Here is a 25,134-nt window from a genome sequence, read left to right on the forward strand (position 1 = left end):
GAGGGACAGGCAGGCTCTTTATACGGAAGGAACCACTGCCTGAAGAACCTTTCTCCCAAAAACAGCCTCCGAAGAAGCAAAAGTGTCAAATTTGTAAAATTTGGAAAAAGTATGAAGAGAAGACCAAGTTGCAGCCTTGCAAATCTGTTCAACAGAAGCCTCATTCTTAAAGGCCCAAGTGGAAGCCACAGCTCTAGTAGAATGTGCTGTAATTCTTTCAGGAGGCTGCTGTCCAGCAGTCTCATAGGCTAACCGTATTATGCTACGAAGCCAAAAGGAGAGAGAGGTAGCCGAAGCTTTTTGACCTCTCCTCTGACCAGAATAAACGACAAACAGGGAAGACGTTTGTCGAAAATCCTTAGTTGCCTGTAGATAAAATTTCAGGGCACGGACTACATCTAGATTGTGTAGCAGACGTTCCTTTTTCGAAGAAGGATTAGGACACAAAGATGGAACCACAATCTCTTGATTGATATTCCTGTTAGTGACCACCTTAGGTAGGAACCCAGGTTTAGTACGCAGAACTACCTTGTCTGAATGAAAAATCAGATAAGGAGAATCACAATGTAAGGCAGATAACTCAGACTCTTCGAGCCGAGGAAATCGCCATTAAAAACAGAACTTTCCAAGATAACAGCTTGATATCAATGGAATGAAGGGGTTCAAACGGAACACCCTGTAAAACATTAAGAACTAAGTTCAAACTCCATGGTGGAGCAACAGTTTTAAACACAGGCTTGATCGTAGCTAAAGCCTGACAAAAAGCTTGAACGTCCGGAACTTCTGACAGACGTTTGTGTAAAAGAATGGACAGAGCTGAAATCTGTCCCTTTAAGGAACTAGCGGATAAACCCTTTTCTAAACCTTCTTGTAGAAAAGACAATATCCTCGGAATCCTAACCTTACTCCATGAGTAACTCTTGGATTCGCACCAATATAAGTATTTGCGCCATATCTTATGGTAAATCTTTCTGGTAACAGGCTTCCTAGCCTGTATTAAGGTATCAATAACTGACTCAGAAAAACCACGTTTTGATAAAATCAAGCGTTCAATTTCCAAGCAGTCAGCTTCAGAGAAATTAGATTTTGATGTTTGAAGGGACCCTGGATCAGAAGGTCCTGTTTCAGAGGTAGCGACCAAGGTGGACAGGATGACATGTCCACTAGATCTGCATACCAAGTCCTGCGTGGCCATGCAGGCGCTATTAGAATCACTGATGCTCTCTCCTGTTTGATTCTGGCAATCAATCGAGGAAGCATCGGGAAGGGTGGAAACACATAAGCCATCCCGAAGGTCCAACGTGCTGTCAAAGCATCTATCAGAACCGCTCCCGGATCCCTGGATCTGGACCCGTAACGAGGAAGCTTGGCGTTCTGTCGAGACGCCATGAGATCTATCTCTGGTTTGCCCCAACGTCGAAGTATTTGGGCAAAGACCTCCGGATGAAGTTCCCACTCCCCCGGATGAAAAGTCTGACGACTTAAGAAATCCGCCTCCCAGTTCTCCACTCCCGGGATGTGGATTGCTGACAGGTGGCAAGAGTGAGACCCTGCCCAGCGAATTATCTTTGATACTTCCATCATTGCTAGGGAGCTTCTTGTCCCTCCCTGATGGTTGATGTAAGCTACAGTCGTAATGTTGTCCGACTGAAACCTGATGAACCCCCGAGTTGTTAACTGGGGCCAAGCCAGAAGGGCATTGAGAACTGCTCTCAATTCCAGAATGTTTATTGGTAGGAGACTCTCCTCCTGATTCCCTTCAGAGAATTCCAGACAGTGCCCCAACCTAGTAGGCTGGCGTCTGTTGTTACAATTGTCCAGTCCGGCCTGCTGAATGGCATCCCCCTGGACAGATGTGGCCGAGAAAGCCACCATAGAAGAGAATTTCTGGTCTCTTGATCCAGATTCAGAGTAGGGGACAAGTCTGAGTAATCCCCATTCCACTGACTTAGCATGCACAATTGCAGCGGTCTGAGATGTAGACGTGCAAAGGGTACTATGTCCATTGCTGCTACCATTAAGCCGATCACCTCCATGCATTGAGCTACTGACGGGTGTTGAATGGAATGAAGGACACGGCATGCATTTTGAAGCTTTGTTAACCTGTCTTCTGTCAGGTAAATCTTCATTTCTACAGAATCTATAAGAGTCCCCAAGAAGGGAACTCTTGTGAGTGGAAAGAGAGAACTCTTCTTTTCGTTCACCTTCCATCCATGCGACCTTAGAAATGCCAGTACTAACTCTGTATGAGACTTGGCAGTTTGAAAGCTTGAAGCTTGTATCAGAATGTCGTCTAGGTACGGAGCTACCGCAATTCCTCGCGGTCTTAGTACCGCCAGAAGAGCACACAGAACCTTTGTGAAGATTCTCGGAGCCGTAGCCAATCCGAATGGAAGAGCTACAAACTGGTAATGCCTGTCTAGAAAGGCAAACCTTAGATACCGGTAATGATCTTTGTGAATCGGTATGTGAAGGTAAGCATCCTTTAAATCCACTGTGGTCATGTACTGACCCTTTTGGATCATGGGTAAAATTGTCCGAATAGTTTCCATTTTGAACGATGGAACTCTTAGGAATTTGTTTAGGATCTTTAAATCCAAGATTGGCCTGAAAGTTCCCTCTTTTTTGGGAACCACAAACAGATTTGAGTAAAACCCTTGTCCTTGTTCCGACCGCGGAACCGGATGGATCACTCCCATTAATAAAAGATCTTGTATGCAGCGTAGAAACGCCTCTTTCTTTATTTGGTTTGTTGACAACCTTGACAGATGAAATCTCCCTCTTGGGGGAGAGAATTTGAAGTCTAGAAGGTATCCCTGAGATATGATCTCTAACGCCCAGGGATCCTGGACATCTCTTGCCCAAGCCTGGGCGAAGAGAGAAAGTCTGCCCCCCACTAGATCCGTTCCCGGATCGGGGGCCCTCGATTCATGCTGTCTTAGGGGCAGCAGCAGGTTTCCTGGCCTGCTTGCCCTTGTTCCAGGACTGGTTAGGTCTCCAGCCTTGTCTGTAGCGAGCAACAGCTCCTTCCTGTTTTGGTGCAGAGGAAGTTGATGCTGCTCCTGCTTTGAAATTACGAAAGGAACGAAAATTAGACTGTCTAGCCTTAGGTTTGGCTCTGTCTTGAGGCAGGGAATGGCCTTTACCTCCTGTAATGTCAGCGATAATTTCTTTCAACCCGGGCCCGAATAAGGTCTGCCCTTTGAAAGGTATATTAAGCAATTTAGATTTAGAAGTAACGTCAGCTGACCAGGATTTTAGCCACAGTGCTCTGCGTGCCTGAATGGCGAATCCGGAATTCTTAGCCGTAAGTTTAGTTAAATGTACTACGGCATCTGAAATAAATGAGTTAGCTAACTTAAGGGCTTTAAGCTTGTGTGTAATCTCATCTAATGGAGCTGATTCAAGTGTCTCTTCCAGAGACTCAAACCAAAATGCTGCTGCAGCCGTGACAGGCGCAATGCATGCAAGAGGTTGCAATATAAAACCTTGTTGAACAAACATTTTCTTAAGGTAACCCTCTAACTTTTTATCCATTGGATCTGAAAAGGCACAGCTATCCTCCACCGGGATAGTGGTACGCTTAGCTAAAGTAGAAACTGCTCCCTCCACCTTAGGGACCGTTTGCCATAAGTCCCGTGTGGTGGCGTCTATTGGAAACATCTTTCTAAATATCGGAGGGGGTGAGAACGGCACACCGGGTCTATCCCACTCCTTAGTAACAATTTCAGTAAGTCTCTTAGGTATAGGAAAAACGTCAGTACTCGCCGGTACCGCAAAATATTTATCCAACCTACACATTTTCTCTGGTATTGCAACTGTGTTACAATCATTCAGAGCCGCTAACACCTCCCCTAGTAATACACGGAGGTTTTCCAGCTTAAATTTAAAATTTGAAATATCTGAATCCAGTTTGTTTGGATCAGAACCGTCACCCGCAGAATGAAGCTCTCCGTCCTCATGTTCTGCAAATTGTGACGCAGTGTCTGACATGGCCCTAATATTATCAGCGCACTCTGTTCTCACCCCAGAGTGATCACGCTTACCTCTTAGTTCTGGTAATTTAGCCAAAACTTCAGTCATAACAGTAGCCATATCCTGTAATGTGATTTGTAATGGCCGCCCAGATGTACTCGGCGCTACAATATCACGCACCTCCCGAGCGGGAGATGCAGGTACTGACACGTGAGGCGAGTTAGTCGGCATAACTCTCCCCTTGTTGTTTGGTGAAATATGTTCAATTTGTACAGATTGACTTTTATTTAAAGTAGCATCAATGCAGTTAGTACATAAATTTCTATTGGGCTCCACTTTGGCTTTAGCACATATAGCACAGATATCTTCCTCTGAATCAGACATGTTTAACACACTAGCAAATAAACTAGCAACTTGGAAATACTTTTCAAGTAATTTACTATAATATGAAAACGTACTGTGCCTATAAGAAGCACAGAAAAAGTTATGACAGTTGAAAATTAATAAACTGAAAAGTTATAGCATCAAATCTTTGTAAAAAACACAATTTTAGCAAAGGATTGCTCCCATTAGCAAAGGATAACTAACCCTGATAGCAGAAAAAAAAACAAAAAAAAAAACGTTTTTTTTTTTTAATCACAGTCAACTACAATCTCACAGCTCTGCTGTGAGTGATTACCTCCCTCAAAACAAGTTTTGAAGACCCCTGAGTTCTGTAGAGATGAACCGGATCATGCAGGGAAGACAATAAACTTCTGACTGAATTTTTTGATGCGTAGCAAAAGCACCAAAAAAGGTCCCTCCCCCTCACACATAACAGTGAGAGAGATCAGTAAACTGTCATAAATTAAATAAAACGACTGCCAAGTGGAAAAAAAATAGTGCCCAAAACATTTTTTCACCCAGTACCTCAGAAAATTAAACGATTTTACATGCCAGCAAAAAACGTTTAACATTAATAAATTGAGTGTTATTAAAAAGCCTGTTGCTAGTCCCTGCAAATTAGGCTAAAGATTTATGCATACAGTATAATTCCAGTGAAGTGCCATTCCCCAGAATACTGAAGTGTAAAATATACATACATGACAGCCTGATACCAGTTGCTGCTACTGCATTTAAGGCTGAGTTTACATTATATTGGTATGGCAGAATTTTCTCATCAATTCCATTGTCAGAAAATAATAATCTGCTACATACCTCTTTGCAGATTAATCTGCCCGCTGTCCCCTGATCTGAAGTTTACCTCTCCTCAGATGGCCGAGAAACAGCAATATGATCTTAACTACTCCGGCTAAAATCATAGAAAAACTCAGGTAGATTCTTCTTCAAATTCTACCAGAGAAGGAATAACACACTCCGGTGCTATTATAAAATAACAAACTTTTGATTGAAGGTATGAAACTAAGTATAATCACCACAGTCCTCTCACACATCCTATCTATTCGTTGGGTGCAAGAGAATGACTGGTAATGGCAGTTAGGGGAGGAGCTATATAGCAGCTCTGCTGGGTGAATCCTCTTGCACTTCCTGTTGGGGAGGAGTTAATATCCCATAAGTAATGGATGATCCGGGGACTGGATACACTTAACAAGATATATATATATATATATATATATATATATATATATATATTTATATATATTATTTTTTTCTAGATGTGTTTATGTATGTATATATATATATATATATATATATATATATATATATATATATATATATATATATATATATATATACACACACACACACATACATATACATTTGGAACATGTACATTTGCAAACTGCCTAACAAAATGGTACAGCTCAGACAATCCTTAAAACATATATACCTGACATGTGCAGTTTCCGTTGCCCTGTATTCCATCAGAACACGTTCCTCTGTTGGTACACGGGGTTGCAGCTCCTCCAGGACATTCTGTGAAAGACCAGGCATAAGCTTAGTCAATGTTAATTATAAACAAGTCATCCCTTCGACATACTACCATATGCTACTGGCCATCTATATACTTGACAGTAAGCTCTTTAGCAAATCATTTGAGCTACTTTGTGTGTGAGAAGATATGATATATGCTTTTTAAATAGATATATTGATGCCATTTACTAGAATATGAGAAATGGATGCTAGAAGAACAGAAATGTTGTTAAGTTGATTACTTTGTGGCAAGCACATGGTTCTAAATAATCACTAAAAAAATAAAAATGAAAGAATGCAATAAGAACCTTTTTAAGATTATTTTATTATATTAAATTAATATATAACTACAAAGTATAGATGTTAATTTATTTGTAACTGTTTGTCATATTTAATCAGTACAAGACAGTATTGTGCATAAAAAGTGGGAATCTCTTAAAATATTGAAAACAATACACAACAATTTGCTGACAAAAGAAAACAAAAAGAATGTTGTGTTGACCTATTTGCTATCAATTATGTCTGTTGCTTTTACAACTCAAAAAACTGATGACACAGTGGAAAAATACCATACAGAACTGACTGTAGAGGAAGCCATTGTTTTGTATTCCCCTACAGATTTGTATTACATAACGTATATATACAGTATATAACTGCTTGAAAACCAAAATATCTTTACGTTAAAGTAATTAAATTTACCAGGATATAGAACATTCCAGTTTTCCAGAGTAACCAAGTATATTAATATTGTAATAAGAATGTACACATATGGCTTATTTATGAAATGTGTAGTATAGTTTTGATTTTTTTTTATTAACAAATTATCCATGATATTATATTGACTTTATCAATATTTTCCCAATAAGTCATAAAATTACTATCCCTGATACCTTTCAAACTGTTGCCAGAATTCTGAACACTACAATCAAATGTATTTTTTGCTCATATATTCATCTAAGAAGGCTCTAAAACAATGATATTTGAAAAAAGGTAATAAATATGGGCAGATCTATTATTTATTAATTAGTGTCATTTTAACAGAAGCAGATGAGTCCATTTTAATCTTGATGTAATCACAATCAGCCATTTTTATTGTTTATTGGAAGCTTTTATTTCATGATCACTTTTATGAAATATGGTACTATACTTAACATGAGCCAGTCCTGTTTTACTTACTGAATTCCATAGCTAAAAGGACATAATAAACTCTCAGACAACACACAAATTATTACAGAGTACTCAAAACCTTTTCAATGTAACATTGGCTTAGCATATGCACAAAAACACACTGACAAATGTCATATTGGAAGATATTATGAAGCAACCTCAGATACAAACACTACCTGCTCAATCAATTAAAGTTAGATAATTAATAATAAGCTTTTTCACACTAATAAGTAGCTAAATCCATAACCCTGAAAAAACAAACATATATTCAGTATAGCAATACTGCTCCTGTTCATATCCCTTAAAAAGACACGCACACATATCCCTATGGTTCTGAGTCACAGGTTGGCTGTACACACGCTAGCTATAAGCATTACTATACAATATTAAAAGGAACCAATCAACATACAGACACTTTAAACTGTGATGTAATTGCTAAACCCACAAATTAACTTTTTCTTTGTCATAAATTAGATTTTTTGGGATTATGGAAAAGGAAAAGTAACAATGTGGATAATGATTTTGTGTTGTTTAGGAAGTTAACAATTCTAGGCTGTTGGGGTGTAAATGGCATAAGTTACTGAAAAACACACTGGCAATACCGAAATCATTATTTACAGAAAACAAGTGCAACATTGTGGTCAACTCCAGCTTATGAAATTTGAGAATCTTATTGTGATGATTTTAAAGACAACAAGCTGATGGTAAGTAAAAGGTGAGGCTTATAAGCAACAGCTAGTGGTAACAGCCTAATATTACCTCACAAAAGGTGGCGGAGAGGGTAAAATGCAGTGGTCTGATAAACGCTGCTTCTTACATTGCGGGAAGCAAGCTCACATGTGCGAACCTGTCCTGCAAGGGTTCAAAAGCAGCTTACCCTGCTTAATACATTGAGCTGAATTTATACTGCTTCTCTATAGTAAGTATTGCAGTTGGGTTCGTCAATAAATACTGCAAACCTAACCACATCACTAGCTGCCATGTAATTAACTACTTAATAGAGATCAATAAAATTATTCTTTCCCCTTACTATGGATTAAAAAGGTTTTTGAATTATTATGTCCAGTGAGATTATTTGGAGATAAATCAATTGAAAAGATGCTATCAATGATTAGAATACACTATCATGATTTTTCTAAAAATCATATTTTCTCTGGACCACTAAAATCCCCTCCCAATACATTAGAATATATCATACAAAAACTTTACAATTGTCTTGGTTTGTTTTTGGCTTTGCTGTTCTATGGAACTATAATTTGTTAGAATATGTGTAATTAAAACTAGTTGAAGGAACATGAAGCACAAAATCAAACTTTTATAATTCAAATCCAGCATGCAATTATTATTATTGGTTATTTGTAGAGCGCCAACAGATTCTGCAGTGCTATTAACAAAGGCGGAGTACAAAAAAAACAGTTATAGGGATCAAATGGGTAGAGGGCCCTGCCAAGAGTTGCACTGTTGTAGTCAGCTCTTGAGAAGGTGATCAACAAACAGCTGGACTCTTAAGCTTACATGCTAGGGGGGTTCAGGGGATAGCAATGGAGGAGAGGAACTGGTATAAAGTAAGGTTAGCGTAGGTTGTATGCATCCCTGAACAGTAGAGTCTTTAGGGAGCACTTGAAGCTTTTAAAACTAGAAGAGAGTCTTGCGGAGTGAGGCAGAGAGTTCCACAAGATGGGAGCCAGTCTGGAGAAGTCCTGTAAACGGGAGTGTGATGAGGTGACAGAGTAGGAGGTCTTGAGCAGAGCAAAGGGGACGGGAAGGAGAGTATCTGGAGACAAGATCTGAGATATAGGGGGGAGCAGTGCAGTTGAGGGCTTTGTATGTCAGAGTGAGAATTTTGTGTTTGATCCTAGAGGCAAGAGGAAGCCAGTGAAGAGATTGGCAGAGAGGTGCAGCAGATGAAGAGTGACTTGTAAGGAAGATGAGTCTGGCAGAGGCATTCATTAAGGATTTTAAAGGAGCTAGGCAGTAGGTGGGGAGACCAGAGAGGACAGAGTTGCAGTAATCGAGGCGGGACAGGATGAGAGAGTGGATTAAAATCTTAGTTGTGTCTTGTGTAAGGAAGTGTCTAATTTTAGAGATGTTTTTAAGGTGGAAGCGGCAGGCTTTAGCCAAAGACTGAATGTGAGGAGTGAAAGAAAGATCTGAGTCAAATGTGACCCCGAGACATCGGGCATGTGGGGTAGGGGTAATGATGGAGTTGTCGACAGTTAGAGAGATTGGGGGTGGAGAGTTTTGAAGAAGGGGGGAAAATAAGGAGCTCAGTTTTTGGAGAGATTTAGCTTGAGGTAGTGAGAGGACATCCAGTTGGAGATGTGAGAAAGACAGTTAGTGACACAGGTTAGCAAGGAAGGAGAAAGGTCTGGTGCAGAGAAGTAGATTTGGGTGTAGTCGGCATACAAATGATATTGTAAACCATGGGACTTTATTAGGGAACCTAGTGATGACGTGTAGATTGAGAAGAGAAGGGGACCGAGGACAGAGCCTTGCGGTACTCCGACAGAAAGTGGTGACGGGGCAGAGGAGGCCCCAGAGAAGGCTACACTAAAGGTACGGTTTGACAGGTAGGAAGAGAGCCACGAGAGGGCTGTGTCACATATGCCAAAGGATTGGAGGGTTTGGAGCAAGAGAGGGTGGTCAACAATGTCAAAGGCTGCGGACAGATCAAGGAGAATAAGCAGAGAAAAGTGGCCTTTTGATTTTGCTGTAAGTAGGTCATTGGTAACCTTAACAATTACTGTTTCTGTGGAGTGATGGGGATGAAATCCAGATTGCAATGGGTCAAGGAGGGAGTTTATTGTAAGGAAATGGGAAAGGCGTGCATAAGCTAGTTTTTCGAGAAGCTTTGATGAAAGAGGGAGGAGGGAAATAGGGCGGTAGTTGGATGGGGAGGTAGGATCAAGGGAAGGTTTTTTGAGGATAGGTGTGACCAGTGCATGTTTCAGCGATGAGGGAAATATACCGGTGCTGAAGGAGAGGTTGAAAGTGTGTGTGAGTATAGGGGTAAGGGTGGCAGAGAGGGAGGGGAGTAGCTGTGAGGGGATAGGGTCAAGGGGACAGGTAGTGAGGTGAGAGCGCAGTATAAGTGCCGAAACTTCTTCCTCAGTAACAGGGGAGAATGAGCTAAGTTTAAGGTTATGTGGGTTGTGGTTGATTGAGAGCATTTGAGGGGGTGAGGGAATGGAATTATGTTGAGAGCTGATTTCATTTCTGATGGAGTTGATTTTGTTATTGAAGTGGTTGGCAAAGTCTTGAGCTGACAGAGAAGTTGTATTAGGAGGTGGGGGAGGGCGGAGAAGAGTATTGAAAGCGGAGAACAAACGTTTTGGGTTTGAAGAAAGAGTAGAGAAGTAGTGTTGCTTATGGAAATTAAGGGCAGAGTAGTAGGAGTTCAAGATAAATTTGTAGTGTTGAAAATCAGCTGAACTCCTAGATTTTCTCCAGTGCCGCTCAGCAGTACGGGAACATCTGCGTAGGTATCGTGTCAGAGGAGTATGCCAGGGCTGAGGATGAGTGTTTGATTTCCGAGCTATGGTAAGAGGGGCGAGATTGTCAAGGACGGATGTAAGGGTGGAATTATAGTGGCAGATAGATTGGTCAGGGCATGAAAAGTAGGAGAAGGATGAGAGGAGAGGTTTGATGGAATTAGAAAGCTGTTGTTGATCTAATGACGTAATGCTTCTGTGAAGTTTGGTGTGAGGAGCAGAAGGAGGGAGAGTTGTAGGGAGGGATGATATGTTGCAAGTAAGGAGATGGTGGTCAGAAAGAGGAAAGGGGGAGTTTGTGAAGTTTGAGAGGGTGCATCGATAGCTAAAGATCAGATCAAGGGAGTGACCATCTTTGTGAGTGGGAGAATCAGTCCATTGTGACAAGCCAAAAGAGGAAGTGAGTTGCAGAAGTTGTTTTGCAGAGGAGGCAGTGGGATTGTCAAGAGGGATGTTGAAGTCACCAAGAATGAGGGAAGGGGTGTCTGAGGAAAGGAAATAAGGTAGCCATGCAGCCAAGTGATCTAGAAATTGAGTTGAGGAGCCAGGAGGACGGTATATGACTGTGACACGTATAGAAAGAGGAGAGAATAAGTGAATCATGTGGGTTTCGAATGAAGAAAATGTGAGGGAAGAGATGGGATGTATTTGTTGAAAGGTGCAATGAGAGGAAAGTAAAATACCTACACCACCTCCTTGTCTATTACCAGACCTAGGAGTGTGGCTGAAGTGGAGACCCCCATGTGACAGAGCAGCAGTGGATGCTGTGTCTAGGGGAGAGAGACAGGTTTCTGTTAGGGCCAGGAGGTTGAGGGAGTGGGAGATAAAGAGGTCATGTATAGAAGTGAGTTTGTTGCAAACAGAGCAAGAGTTCCAAAGTGCACAAGTGAAAGGGGAAGTGGCTTTTAATGCAAGAGGAATGTGAGTAAAGTTGTCAGAGTTTTGTTTTTTGAGTCTGTGGGATGGTACACATGGATGTGCACGGCTAGGCAGTTGTTGGGGACCAGGATTAGGGGAGATGTCGCCAGCAGTTAGTAGAAGCAAGAGGGAGAGTGACATAAGATGAGATACAGATTTGCAGTAGTGAGACTGCTTTTGAGACAAGGTGCAGGGGGGAGAGAGAGTGCTTAGGAATAGGTAAAGTTCATGAGTACAAAAGTAACGTGAGTTTAAGAGAGATGGGCTAATAAACAGTGCAGGTGGAGAGGGAGAAGGAGTAATTGAGTAATGCAGTTTGTTATAGAGACAAAAGGCAGCAAAAAGGAATAAGAAGATATTAGGCATTTGTACAAAAGAGGGAACCAGTTAAACACATAAGACACAGTATTACAGTAGCAATTGCATTTGAAAACAGTAAGGTATATCAAACATAATATTACAAAAGTACTTGCCTTGTGTCTTGCCCCTTGCCCAATCCTTGTTCAATTCTTGTATAATTCTATTGCTATATTGCTAGTGAATCACTTATAAAATGTTCACTTTGAAAATGTGAACATATGTAATAGCAATGCACATCACTGTGCAATGCACATCTCTTTCTAATTTATCATAATTTAAGTTTGTTCTCTTGGTATCTTTCATCTGGGTAGACTCAGCACTATAAGGTAACATTGTTTATAACAAGATTTTTCACAATTTTATACAATGTTGAACACTACAGAACAGCAGTGTTTGCAACAATGTATACATTTACATTCTATGAAGAAAGGAGGTTACCGGAGCCAAGATGCAAGTGCAAACGTTGGTTTATTCAGGTAGGAGACAACAGGTAGACAAGGCTTCTTCTATCTGACGCGTTTCGCACATGCGCTTCATCAGAGATAGTTACCTGATACTCCAGGTGAGCCTAAGTACTGTGTGTTGGCCAATAGGAGGTCGGTGTTCCCCCATTTGGGGAGGAGATAGGCTCAAATGGAGTATAAAGGTGCTATGATATCTAACTAGATGGCATAATAGAAATTACATTTTTCTAAACATATAACACTATACATATTGTTGTTACAAACTATGTATTGCTAGACAATATTATTTTTTAATAAAAAAAAGCTCATTTACACTGCTAGATTTTGGCAATCTGTAGAAAACTAATGCTTATTATTATAAGAATGTAAATTTTAAGTAATAGAAGTTATTTAAGAAAATGTGTGATACAAGAATATGAGAAAAGAAAAACAGATAATTAAAGCAATATTGGGGTTAAAAGGATATACAAGATTACATTAAAAATGATCTGTTAACACTTAGTGTGATCCCGTGAAATGCTCAGGTCCTATAGCTAAGTGATTAGGCCTCAGTTATGTTAGAATATATAATTGGAGGCCACAGGACTAGGGCATTATTCATGTTGAGATCAAATTTTCTTTCTTTTACTTCTTAGGTACAAAGATTTAGTGGGTGGGTAGAGACACATATATAGTTTCTATCTAATTTAGTACACCTAATATCTATTGTGTAATGGTAGAGTGTTGGTAGGTATAGCAAATGGAGGGGTTATGTTGCAACCTGTAGGATGTAATAAGGTCAGAACTTAATTTGGTATGGCTGCATGGATAGTAGAGTGAAATTAGTAGTTGAATAATGGTCGGAAGTTGTGAGAGGGACTTACTCCACAAAGAGGTTTATATCAAATCTCCTATAAATGCCTAGAGGTTTTCTAGTTGCTAGCGTGAAGATCCAGTAGACCTCTCTTTTTAGTAGATTTTTCAGTCTATCCCCTCCCAGGGGTCTTTTTCTATCTGTTCTATGCATATGAATGAAAAGTAGGAGATACAAGCTTGATATGTTTGGAATTGTTTTGCTATTGGTGCTTTGGGTATTTCCTCCTCTATGGAAATAAGGTGATCCCTGATCCTATCTTTCAATGGGCGTATGGTTATGCCCACATATTGAAGGTGACATTGTTTGCAAGTTACTAAGTAGATCAAAAATTTGAATGTGCAATTGATTCTCTTTTGTATGTTGAATTATTTTCCCATTTGTGTTGAGGTGAATACTTTGCTTTTGTTTGTGTAAGCACAGCTTTTGGATGGAATATGTCCACACTTAAAAAAAGCCAATGGTTGGGGTAATCCAGTTCACTTGTCTAAGTTCCTAACTGTTGAATTTTTTCTTTACTACATCTCCGATGTTAGTAGCTACATACCTTACTTTGTTATCCAATATAAATTTTAATGTGGGGTCTCCATTAAGGACTGGTAGGTACTTTCTTATTATACCACAGATGTTGTAAAATTGTATACTATATTTGGTTTTAAAGTATATTTCATCTGTGTCCAATAAGTGTGTATTCATGTATGTCATGTTTTTGTGTTTGTCTTTGTTTGCTTTCTTATTTTTGTTAATGTTGGAATTGTTTACAGTCTTGTTTAGTAAAGTATTTCTGTCCATTTTTGCTACCTGTGTATTGATGTTGTTAAGTGCAGATTTATTATAGCCTCTGGCTATCAATTTGTTGGATAGTATCTTGACCTCTTGCTTATATGATTTTAGTGTGGAACAATTCCTGCGTAAGCGAAAAAATTGGCCTTTAGGTGTTCACTTCCTCATATGAGGTGCATGGCAAGTGTCCGCTCTCAATATGGTGTTTCTGGAAAGGGGATTGCTATAATTGGAGGTAATGATATTATTGTTATTATCATGTTGTTGATACAGGTCAAGATACTCTATACTCGATTCATCAGTCTTGTGTGTGCATAACAGGTTGAAATTGTTTTGATTGAGATGTGCTATAAGCTAGGGAATTGTTGTTACTTGGTCATCTTTATAAATTAAGATCAAGTCATCTATAAACCTTCCATATGTTATGATGTTGTGTTTGAGGGGACAGTCTCCTCCAAAGATGTGGCTGATTTTAAAGTATCCCATATACAAATTTGCATAGGAGGGGGCACATTTTGCCCCCCATAGCCGTGCCACATCTTTGGAGGTAGTAAATCCCCCCAATCACAAAGTAATTGTGGGTCAAAAAATATTTTGTTATTTCTATAAGAAAACTAATAAACCTTTCTGGAAAATCTGTGTAATGTTCTAGCATGAATTTCAGTGCTTCTAGGAAAATAAGGCAGGCAAAGTGCTTTAACATAGAGATATGTGTATATGCATGTCTAAATATGTATATATAAAAATAATAAAATAAATTAAATGTTTGTTTTTATGGCTAAGTGAAAAGAATGTGTGCTCACTCCCTATGCAAAAGAGACATTGCACACAGGCAAAAACTTCTGTGTAAACCAAATCGCGGGAAGGGAGGGACTATAAAACGATGGCAGGATATACACTATAATATTTTAAAAAGTAATTATAATGTACATAAATAATGTCTGCGATCTAGGTGGGGATAGCATATAGATTAAACATGCCTATTTTGAAAATGTTTATTTACCATCATTTTAAGCAAAAGCTGTAAAATAAAAAAAATGCCATGTCTTAGAATCCTTCATTGTAATCATTTCTAGACATGTACATTCAGATTCCAAGAAATTTAAAATAAATCACTAATTTTGCTATATTCTTTTTATCCATTTGAAAACGCTAAATGATCAGCCTCTATAACAAATAAAGAAATGGACAAATACACCCCTTTTTTATGCACAAAATGCTTTTCTACAGTGGAAGAGGCTTCAAATTTACAGTTTTACACAATTAAATAGTGATACAGAAATGTCCTCATCAATTGATTGATTCCTATGTTAGCCAGTAACTATAAGCTTTACTTTTGTTCTTAACAATCCTGACCCCCCAAAAAAATGGAAACAAATTCTTCATTTGTGCTGCTGCTGTAGCAGTATCAGTAGTATTACAAACTACTACTTTAACTTTATATAAGTTTAAACCACTGAAGACATTCCCAAAATGAAATAAGGAAAATAGGAAACTAAGGGTTCAACTAACCTTGGATGAAATGAAAAACATTTTTCCATGACCAATGCTTTGTCCAATTTGTGCTCATATCTAGTAATTTCCTTTTCAGTATATTTTTTTAATTTCCATTCACCGTCAAACACTTTTAGCCTAGCTTTCTTTATTTGTTTTCTGGTGAACTGCTTGTGCAATGCCGCCCCCTGCAGATTTGTGGCCAATTGGCCGCTAGCAGGGGATGTCAATCAACCCGATCGTATAGGATCGGGTTGATTGCTTTACGCCGCTCAGAGGCGACAGATACAGTTAAGGAGCAGGAGCATATTAAATCGGCTCCATTGTATTTTATTGGGAGACTTTCACAAACAAAATACTTAACTTAGTGTAACCAAAACATTAATAGAATTCTAAGGGGATAATATCTTCCATTTATAAGTTAGGACCACTTTTCCTCAAAGATTTATTGTATGTGATGAAGACCTTTAAGACATAATCTAAAAAGACTTTTTTTTTTTAAATTTTGTTGATGTTTTCTTATGTAATGTATTTTGTTATTAATAATGCAGTTTAAAGTTATAAAACTGGGTTACTTGTCCGCTCATCAGCCATATAAGAAGATCACGGATATTTAAGGACTTTACAGTAGCCAAACGGCTTCCAACATGTTTATGTTTCTCTTTTTTAAGGACCCTGAAAAAGTCATATGACATTGCAAAAATGAGCACAAGTGAAATGGTACTATATTATAAATGTTTGTATGCTTTGTCAGATTATTACCTGTAACCCCAATAAAGAATAATACAAAAATAAAATATTACAAACCGTTATTCCTCTTTCAAATACACATGATCTTTTCAATATGACTCTCAGTATTGTCTATCAAACGGTATTACATGGCACATTTAAATACTTTTTTGTTGATCCAAATGTCATCTACATTAGTATAGCACACCACTATTTAAAGGGACAGTCAACACTAGAATTGTTATTGTTTAAAAGATAGATAACGCCTTTACTACCCATTCCCCAGCTTTGCACAACCAACATTGTTATATTATCATACTTTATAACATTTAAACCTCTAAATTTCTGCCTTTTTCTAAGCCACTACAAACAGCCTCTTATCACATGCTTTTTTATTTGTTTTTCACAACAGGAGACTGCCAGTTCATGCGGGCCATATAGATAACATTGTGTTCACGCCCGTGGAGTTATTTAAAGGGACATTAAAGCCCAAATTTTTCTTTCATTATTTAGATAGAGAATACAATTTAAAAAAAAGTTTCCAATTTACTGCAACTTTTCTTCGTTCTCATGCTATTCTTTGTTGAAGGGATGCCTAGGTAGGTAGCGTGCACATGGCTGAAGAAATACATGACAGGAAATAGTGCTGACATCTATTGCTCCTGCTAATGTATAACAATGTTGCAAAACTGCTGCCATATAGTACTGTAGACACGTGCACACTCATGAGCTTACATCTAAGCTTTTCAACAAAGGATAACAAGAAAATAAAGAAAATTTGATAACAGAAGTAAATTGGAAAGTTGTTTAAAATTGTATGTTCTATCAGTATCATTAATGAAAAAATGTGGGTTTTATGTCCCTTTAAGAATCAGCACTAATTGGCTAAAATGCAAGTCAATAGATAACTAAAAAGTCATGTGATCAGAGGGCTGTCAGAAGAGGCTGAGATACAAGGTAATCACAGAGGTAAAAAGTGTATTAATATAACTGTGTTGGTTATGCAAACCTGGGGAATGGGTAATAAAGGGATTATCGATCTTTTTAAACAATACAAATTATATTGTAGACTGTCCCTTTAATTACTGTTTGCATAGAGATCCCATGGCACATTAATATCTTATATTTTATGTTTATTACACACATTTTTCTCATTTTATATATAGTGGGTACACAAATAATTTATCTTTTTTCAGTCTTTTTTTTTCACTATACAATTTGTTTATGCACATTTTCTTGCAACATTGAAGCAAATTTAATAGTTTTTTTTTAGTATTTTGTAAACTTCCAATATGGCAGCAATGTATGTATGTTACCAACATTGGTACATGTGTTCTTGATTACATTTGTTGGGCATAAAATGTTATGGGAGTTGTTTTTGTTTTTTTAAAACACTGTTTGCCAATTTCCAATATTGCGGGATGGATGAATGTTATGTTTTAATAATATCTTGCTGTTTTATCTTTTGAAACAGATTAAAATGCTGTTTTATTTTCTACAGAACCAATGGGAGCAAGAATCCTGTTAGTTGCAATCAGTTAGCAGGGGGGCTGCTTTTAGTTATACATCCTGATCTTGAATGAGGGGCAGCCTACATGAAATAATAGAGCACACCCCTTTATTCACTTGTTCAGGACAGTTTTGTTTAATGGTTTTCTAATTGTTTGGATTACTTCTAATTTGTAAACCTTGTGAAAAACACTTCACACATCTCTTCTAAAGGTTTTGTAAAATACTCTATGTGATTAATTCAGCTTGCTTCCAGTAATAACAAACTTTCACTATGACATCATTTCCAAGAGGAAATCTTTGAACAAAAGATTGTGTTATATCATATGATCTCTAGGAGAAGTTTAAAAATTTAAGGAAATAGCTTATATAGTCCATTAAAAGATTTCCAGATCGGTAGCACAGCATAGAAAAATTAACAATTAATTACAAAATACATATGCAGTCTCAGATGGGCAACTATACAGAGATTAAGCAACAGTGCAGTAATACATTGCTCTAACATATAAAATAATTTTCCCTTTTTCTCTTTTATGTTCCTTTAAATGGTAAAAAAAAAAAACACACATTCAAACATATAAGGCAGTCATCACTCATCATCAATATTGAATAAACTGTCTGCCATGTTTTACTCTTTCTATGAATATATTTTGCTTCCATTAAGTTATGCATAACTCCACAGGAGTGAGCACAACGTTATCTATATGCAACACTTGAACTAATAGTGTCTTCGTATGAAAAAAGTTTTGTAGACATAAAATTGCAAAAGATAAAATGTTCCAGTGTGTTCCAGTATGTATTAGTGCATTATTAAATACATATGACAATGTGCATAACTCTTATAAAGGGTTAAAAATATAGCTAAAGAGCAGCAATGCACTACTGGGACCTAACTGGAAACACTGGGTGAGCCAATGACAAGATATATCTCTATGCAATCACCAATTACCAGCTAGCTCCCAGTAGTAAATTGTGGTTTCTGAGTCTACCTAGGTATGCTTTTCAACTAAGGAAACCCAGAGAAAGAAGTAAATTGATAATAGAAGAAAAATGAAAAATCTCAAATCTGCAAGTTACAGGACTTTAAACTGTGAAAAATATTACTATATATATATATATACACACACACAATATATACATATATATATATATATATATATATATATATATATATATATACACACACACATACACAGATACTGTGTATATATATATATATATACACACACACATATATATATATATATATATATATATATATATATATATATATATATACACACATACTGTATGTGTGTATGTATGTGTTTGTATGTATATGTGCATATATATATATGTGTGTGTGTATATATATAAAAATATATGTATGTATATAAAAATGTGTGTATATATATATATATATTGTATAGATTGATGTGTGTGTGTGTGTATATATATATTGTATAGATTGATGTGTGTGTGTGTATATATATATTGTATAGATTGATGTGTGTGTATATATATATTGTATAGATTGATGTGTGTGTGTGTATATAAAGTAATTATTTGCAACTTTATGAAAGCTAACCATATTAGACCTTTCATTTTCTTTTGCACTTGGATTTTATCTGGGAATGATTATGACATCATCTGCATCAGATTAAAGGAACCAGTTGCTTAAACCAATGAATGGCAACTGAAGAGTAAATACAAATAGATGACAAGCAGATTTTGTGAGAAGCCCGACATGAAAAGGACAAGAACACTTAACTACAAGAATCAAAATTTTCCCTTATATTCTGAGAGACCACCTGGCACAAAGTCAACTGGAGACTTTAAAGCCCAGCCTACACTGATTGCACTACTTTACAGTGCAAACTTTTATGTGAGTAATCATTTCGCATAGACCATTACGATTTCTTCACCATATAGCGCTTTTCTTTGTTTCACTAGTAGATCATCCTTGCAAGCCCAATCCACCAGAAGAAGAGCAGACTTGTGGACTCTCCACTACACTATAAGAAACACTTTATTTCACATTTTTCCATTTTATTTTAGTGTTGACCATTCCTGTTTGTTTAGCACATTCTAGTATAGCGCCCTCTACAATTTTTCTCTTTTGAGAAAATGTGTTCTATGATAAAAAAAATCATGGTTACCTTTATCTCTCATCTTAATCACAAATGTAAGTGCCTTTCAACAAGGTACAAACTGAAATAAAAGTTATTATCTTGTGAGGAAGTACAGAGGATATGTGTGAATCTACTTTGTCATCACCATTAGAGGCTGGAGGCTGAATACTTTTGCTAATCAGCTTTTTCTGCTGGAACAGGAAGGAACTGATTTCCTCTAGTGTTTTTCAAGCTTGCATCCACTTTCAATGATAAGAAGAAAAACTATTTTTTCTTGAGATAGCTGAAAGCAGAAACAATACCCCTGACTTCATTCTCATAAACTGTCCTTTAATTTTTAAAGTAGGATATTTAAAAAATAAATAAATAGCCCCACAATCATCACAAAATAAGGAAACCCTGTTATAAAATCACATACCTCTATATATAACATAGAGTGTGTATATATAAAATGCTTAAAACTTATGTTATAGAACTGTTAAACATACTGCAGTATTTAAATTGACTAGCAGCATGAACTGTACAAGGACAATTAATGCTATCAAATACAATTACACTTTACGAAAAATGATAAGTAATTATATTTAGTAGTCTATTGCCACAAAAATAAGTTGATAAATGTCTGTAGAGTAATATCTGATCTTCTTTCCTATAGACAGGTCCAGAGTTAAATCAACTCCTGCACTGATCTAAGCACTCTCTAGCATGTTGCATAGTTTGAAAAACAGCATCTTCCTCAGGTATGCAGTATGTGCTACAGCTTCAGTTGTGGGGGGAGTTGAAAAAGAACAATTTTCATCAATATTACATTGCTTTTATAACCTTCCAATGTCCTGTGGGGGGTTTAATTTTGAGTCTTAGCCATTCACAACTGAGCCCTCTCTGTGTAGAAGGATTTTTTAGACTTTTGCATCCACTGCATTAAACATCAATATTATTGTAGAACAGATCCTGGCATTAATAAAACCCCCCAAAAAATCCACAGTTTGAAAAATACTCATACATGTAAGGTACTGCAGCAAGGTACACGCTCCACTAATTACTGGCCGATAGTTGGCGTCAGTTGGAGGGTTCCCAATCGTTGGTATAGTTCATAGTGGAGAAGTGACTGAGGGTTTGACAAGGACATAGTGGAACAAGTAAGTTAGGCAACAGGCGGGCATTGAGGCACAAAGAGGTAGTCCAAGAAAATAGTTGTCACAGGTAGGAAGTTGATACACAGCCTGGCAATGAGGTTTATAATCAGCAAGTAAAAAAAGTGTAGTCAGGCTCAAGCAAAATGGCCATAGGGAAAAAAATCACAATTCCTAAGTGCAAGTCCAACAAATGGGCCTGGAGCACAGGAAATGCAGAATATTTATAGCAGTAGCTGATTGCTGATCTACCACAGCTGGCAGGCAGGTGGAGCCAAAGAGTAAAAACAAAAGAGCAGGTAAGAAAAATAGAGCAGAAGCTAAAGCTAACCTGTGGCTCAGAGGTAACAATCACCACTACAAGCTGGCTGTCCTGGGTTCAATACCCACAAAGGTCTTGACAATGCATGAGTAAATTTGCTTAAATATAGAATAGCAGCTGATCAATAATCTTATTAAATTTATGAAAGCTACAGGAACATGGAACCATGTATTCCAAAGGGGGAGCTCTCTATCAACTGCTGTGTCTTATGGTATAATTATATGAATAGAGTGTAAGCGTCTTCTTTGTGTTCTGAAACTTCCAATATAGACCTAATGTTGTGAAATATTTTACATTGCTTTAATAATAATAATAATAATAATAATAATAATATTTCAGCTGAAAGAACAACTTATTTAAAGAAGACTGCCTCTTTTAAATTAGTCTCAGATGTATTGTAGGGGGTGAGAGAGCTACCCCATCCACCTAGATATGGTTCTATCTTGTGATTGATTTTGTAATAATAATCACCTAATAGCCACCTGGGAGTAAGATTCCTCCTTTTGTTGGTCATATGAGGAGAATAAGGTCTCTTTTAGACGCGGTATATAGGTGAATGCCAATCCTATAGTAATCATCAGCTACCTAGAGGTTCAAGAGACGACAACAATCTGATTTAAAATAGGAGAATGCCTTTTTTTCATTTGAGGGGTAGTGTGTGTATGTAGTCTTCAGAGTATAAGTGCTCTTTTGGAGCCTATAGTCTCCCTTTTAGTAAATACATTAAGATGGTTATTACCTTTGTTAGATTAATGACCAACCAATAACTGTTTATGAGAACCCTCACTGGGAAAAAAACACTTTATCATGCCTAGTGATGCAGGGGTTCATTACCATTACTTAAAGGGATAGTATAGTCAAAATTTAAATTTGACTCCTAAGCTTTACATTCCTGCTTTTTAAAAAAAATAAAGATAGCAAGAGAACAAAGAAAGAAATGATAACAGGAGTAACAGAAAGTTGCTTAAAATTGCATGCTCTATATGTGGGTTTAGTATCCCTTTATCCCCTTAGTGACCACAGCACTTTTCAATTTTCTGTCCGTTTGGGACCAAGGCTATTTTTATATTTCTGCAGTGTTTGTGTTTAGCTGTAATTTTCCTCTTACTCATTTATTATACCCACACATATTATATACCGTTTTTCTTGCCATTAAATGGACTTTCTAATGATACCATTATTTTCATCATATCTTATCATTTACTATAATTTTTTTTATAAAATATGATGAAAAAAACACACTTTTTCAAACTTTGACCCCCAAAATCTGTTACACATCTACAACCACCAGAAAACAACCATGGTAAATAATTTCTAAATTTTGTCCTGAGTTTAGAAATACCCAATGTTTACATCTTCTTTGATTTTTTTGCAAGTTATAGGGCCATAAATACAAGTAGCACTTTGCTATTTCCAAACCACTTTTTTTCAAAATTAGCGCTAATTACATTGGAACACTGATATCTGTCAGGAATCCCTGAATATCTCTTGACATGTATATATATATTTTTAGTAGACAACTCAAAGTATTGATCTAGGCCCATTTTGGTATATTTCATGCCACCGTTTTCCCGCCAAATGCGATAAAATAAAAAAAAATTGTTCACTTTTTCACAATTTTTTTCACAACCTTTAGGTTTTTAACTGAAATTATTTACAAACAGCTTGTGAAATTATGGCACAAATGGTTGTAAATGCTTCTTTGGGATCCCCTTTGTTCAGAAATAGCAGGCATATATGACTTTGGCGTTGCTTTTTGGTAATTAGAAGGCGGCTAAATGCTGCTGCGCACCACCAGTGTATTATGTCCAGCAGTAAAGGGGTTAATTAGGGAGCTTGTAGGGTTAATTTTAGCTTTAGTGTAGTGTAGTAGACAACCCAAAGTATTGATCTAGGCCCATTTTGGTATATTTCATGCCACCATCGCCAAATGCGATTAAATATTTTTTTTTTTCACTATTTTTTTTCACAAACTTTAGGTTTCTCACTGAAATTATTTACAAACAGCTTGTGCAATTATGACACAAATGGTTGTAAATACGTCTCTTGGATCCCCTTTGTTCAGAAATAGCAGACATATATGGCTTTGGCATTGCTTTTTGGTAATTAGAAGGTCGCTAAATGCCGCTGTGCACCACACTTGTATTATGCCCAGCAGTGAAGGGGTTACTTAGGTAGCTTGTAGGGAGCTTGTAGGGTTAATTTTAGCTTTAGTGTAGAGATCAGCCTCCCACCTAACACCCATCCCCTGATCCCTTGCAAACAGCTCTCTTCCCTCCCCCACCCCACAATTGTCCCCGCCACCTTAAGTACTGGCAGAAAGTCTGCCAGTACAAAAATAAAAGGTTTTTTAAAAAACAATAAAAATAAATAAATATATATTTTGCCTTGAAGGATCCCCCCTTAGCTCCCAACCTCCCTGACCCCCCCAAACAGCTCTCTAACACTCCCCCCTCTACCTATTTGCAGCTATCTTGGGCAGACAATACCCAGTTTGCCATATAATTAGCTTTTATTTTTTTAAATAAAAATAAAAACACAATTTTTCTGTAGTGTAGCTGTCCCCCCCCTCAATAACCTAGATACAATTTCCCTCCTCCTCTCTCCCTCCTTCCCTTAACAGTTTGTCTCATAGTGTAGCGTTCCCACCTGGTACCGCCCCCGTGGGCGCTCTCATGCGCGCTCCTGGAGCCCCCGCACGTGATCCCGCCCCCCTCTGCCGGATATCCTCCAGCGATGGCCGCCCACCCGCCTCCCTGCAATGGCTCCCACCCACCAACGATCAGCACCATCGCTAGCAGATGCAGAGAGGGCCACAGAGTGGCTCTCTCTGCATTGGATGCCTAAAAAATGTTATTGCAGGATGTCTCAATATTGAGGCATCACTGCAATAACATGAAAGCGCCTGGAAGCGATCAGGATGGCTTCCACCGCTTGAATCCCCTGACGACGTACAGGGTACGTCGGTCATTAACAACAGTTTTTTGTAGGACGTACCCTGTACGTCGTCGGTCGTTAAGGGGTTAATATATTTATGTATAATTTAAAACAGTGTGTCTAAACTCCAGTCCTCAAATACCCCTAACAGGCCAGATTTTCATAAAATCTAAACTAGATCACAGGTGAAATAATCAGCTGATGGGTGAGAACAGGTTAGTTATCATGTTACCATTGTTATTGATTAGCTGATTATTTCACCTGTGCTCTAGTTAAGAAATCATGAAAATGTAGCCTGTTAGGGGAACATGAAGAATGGAGTTGAGAATCACTGATTTAAAATAAAGAACAAAATATTGGGTATATAGATAGAAGAATATCAAATAGTATTCAATGAGTTCCAAGGTCATAAGCTGATAATTCTATTACATTATATAGGCATATGTACATATACTTGTTTAGAGGTATTTTCTTACAAAACTAATTCTAAATAGTTTTACAATTATCAAATGATAACTTCCCTGACCACATGCCCCTACTTACCCATACAGTCTGGACCCCAATACCCAGGGCAACACAATGGCTGTATACTTTCTTTTACACACGTGTGTCGACAGCCAGGAAGAGAGAGAGAGATTTTATTAATATCCAGAGAATATCTATATAAAAAAAAGACACAACTTTGTATTGATCATCCTTATGAACTCATATTCATTACAAAGTGACAAATATTAAAAAAAAATAATTAAAATGTATAAATCTCCCTATCTCAGAGGCCAGAACAAGTAAGTATTAATTGTGTGTTTGCACTTCTTTGAGATGGAATGTATTCATGAGAGTATGTGTGAGCGCAAATGCATGCACGGGCAGGTTGTTTAAAGGGACAGTAAAGTCAAAACTAAACTTTCATGATTCAGATAGGGCAGGCAATTTTAAACAACTTTCCAATTTACTTTTATCATCAAATTTGCTTT

The 25,134-nt window shown here is 37.5% G+C and overlaps 1 protein-coding gene across 2 annotated transcripts in view; it reads right to left on the reverse strand.

The window, feature by feature from the left end:
- Positions 1-25,134, reverse strand: part of STAB2 (stabilin 2) — a 324,351-nt gene that overhangs the window by 277,626 nt on the left and 21,591 nt on the right. For both annotated transcript variants that reach the window (XM_053716971.1, XM_053716970.1), the window contains exons 3-4: positions 24,704-24,819; positions 5,807-5,892 (exon numbers count right to left, since the gene is read on the reverse strand). In XM_053716971.1, coding sequence (XP_053572946.1) covers positions 5,807-5,892; positions 24,704-24,819 — 202 coding nt within the window. The remainder of the gene's footprint in view (positions 1-5,806; positions 5,893-24,703; positions 24,820-25,134) is intronic.

Source organism: Bombina bombina, chromosome 6 (assembly GCF_027579735.1).
Source record: "Bombina bombina isolate aBomBom1 chromosome 6, aBomBom1.pri, whole genome shotgun sequence".
Taxonomy (NCBI): Eukaryota; Metazoa; Chordata; class Amphibia; order Anura; family Bombinatoridae; genus Bombina; species Bombina bombina.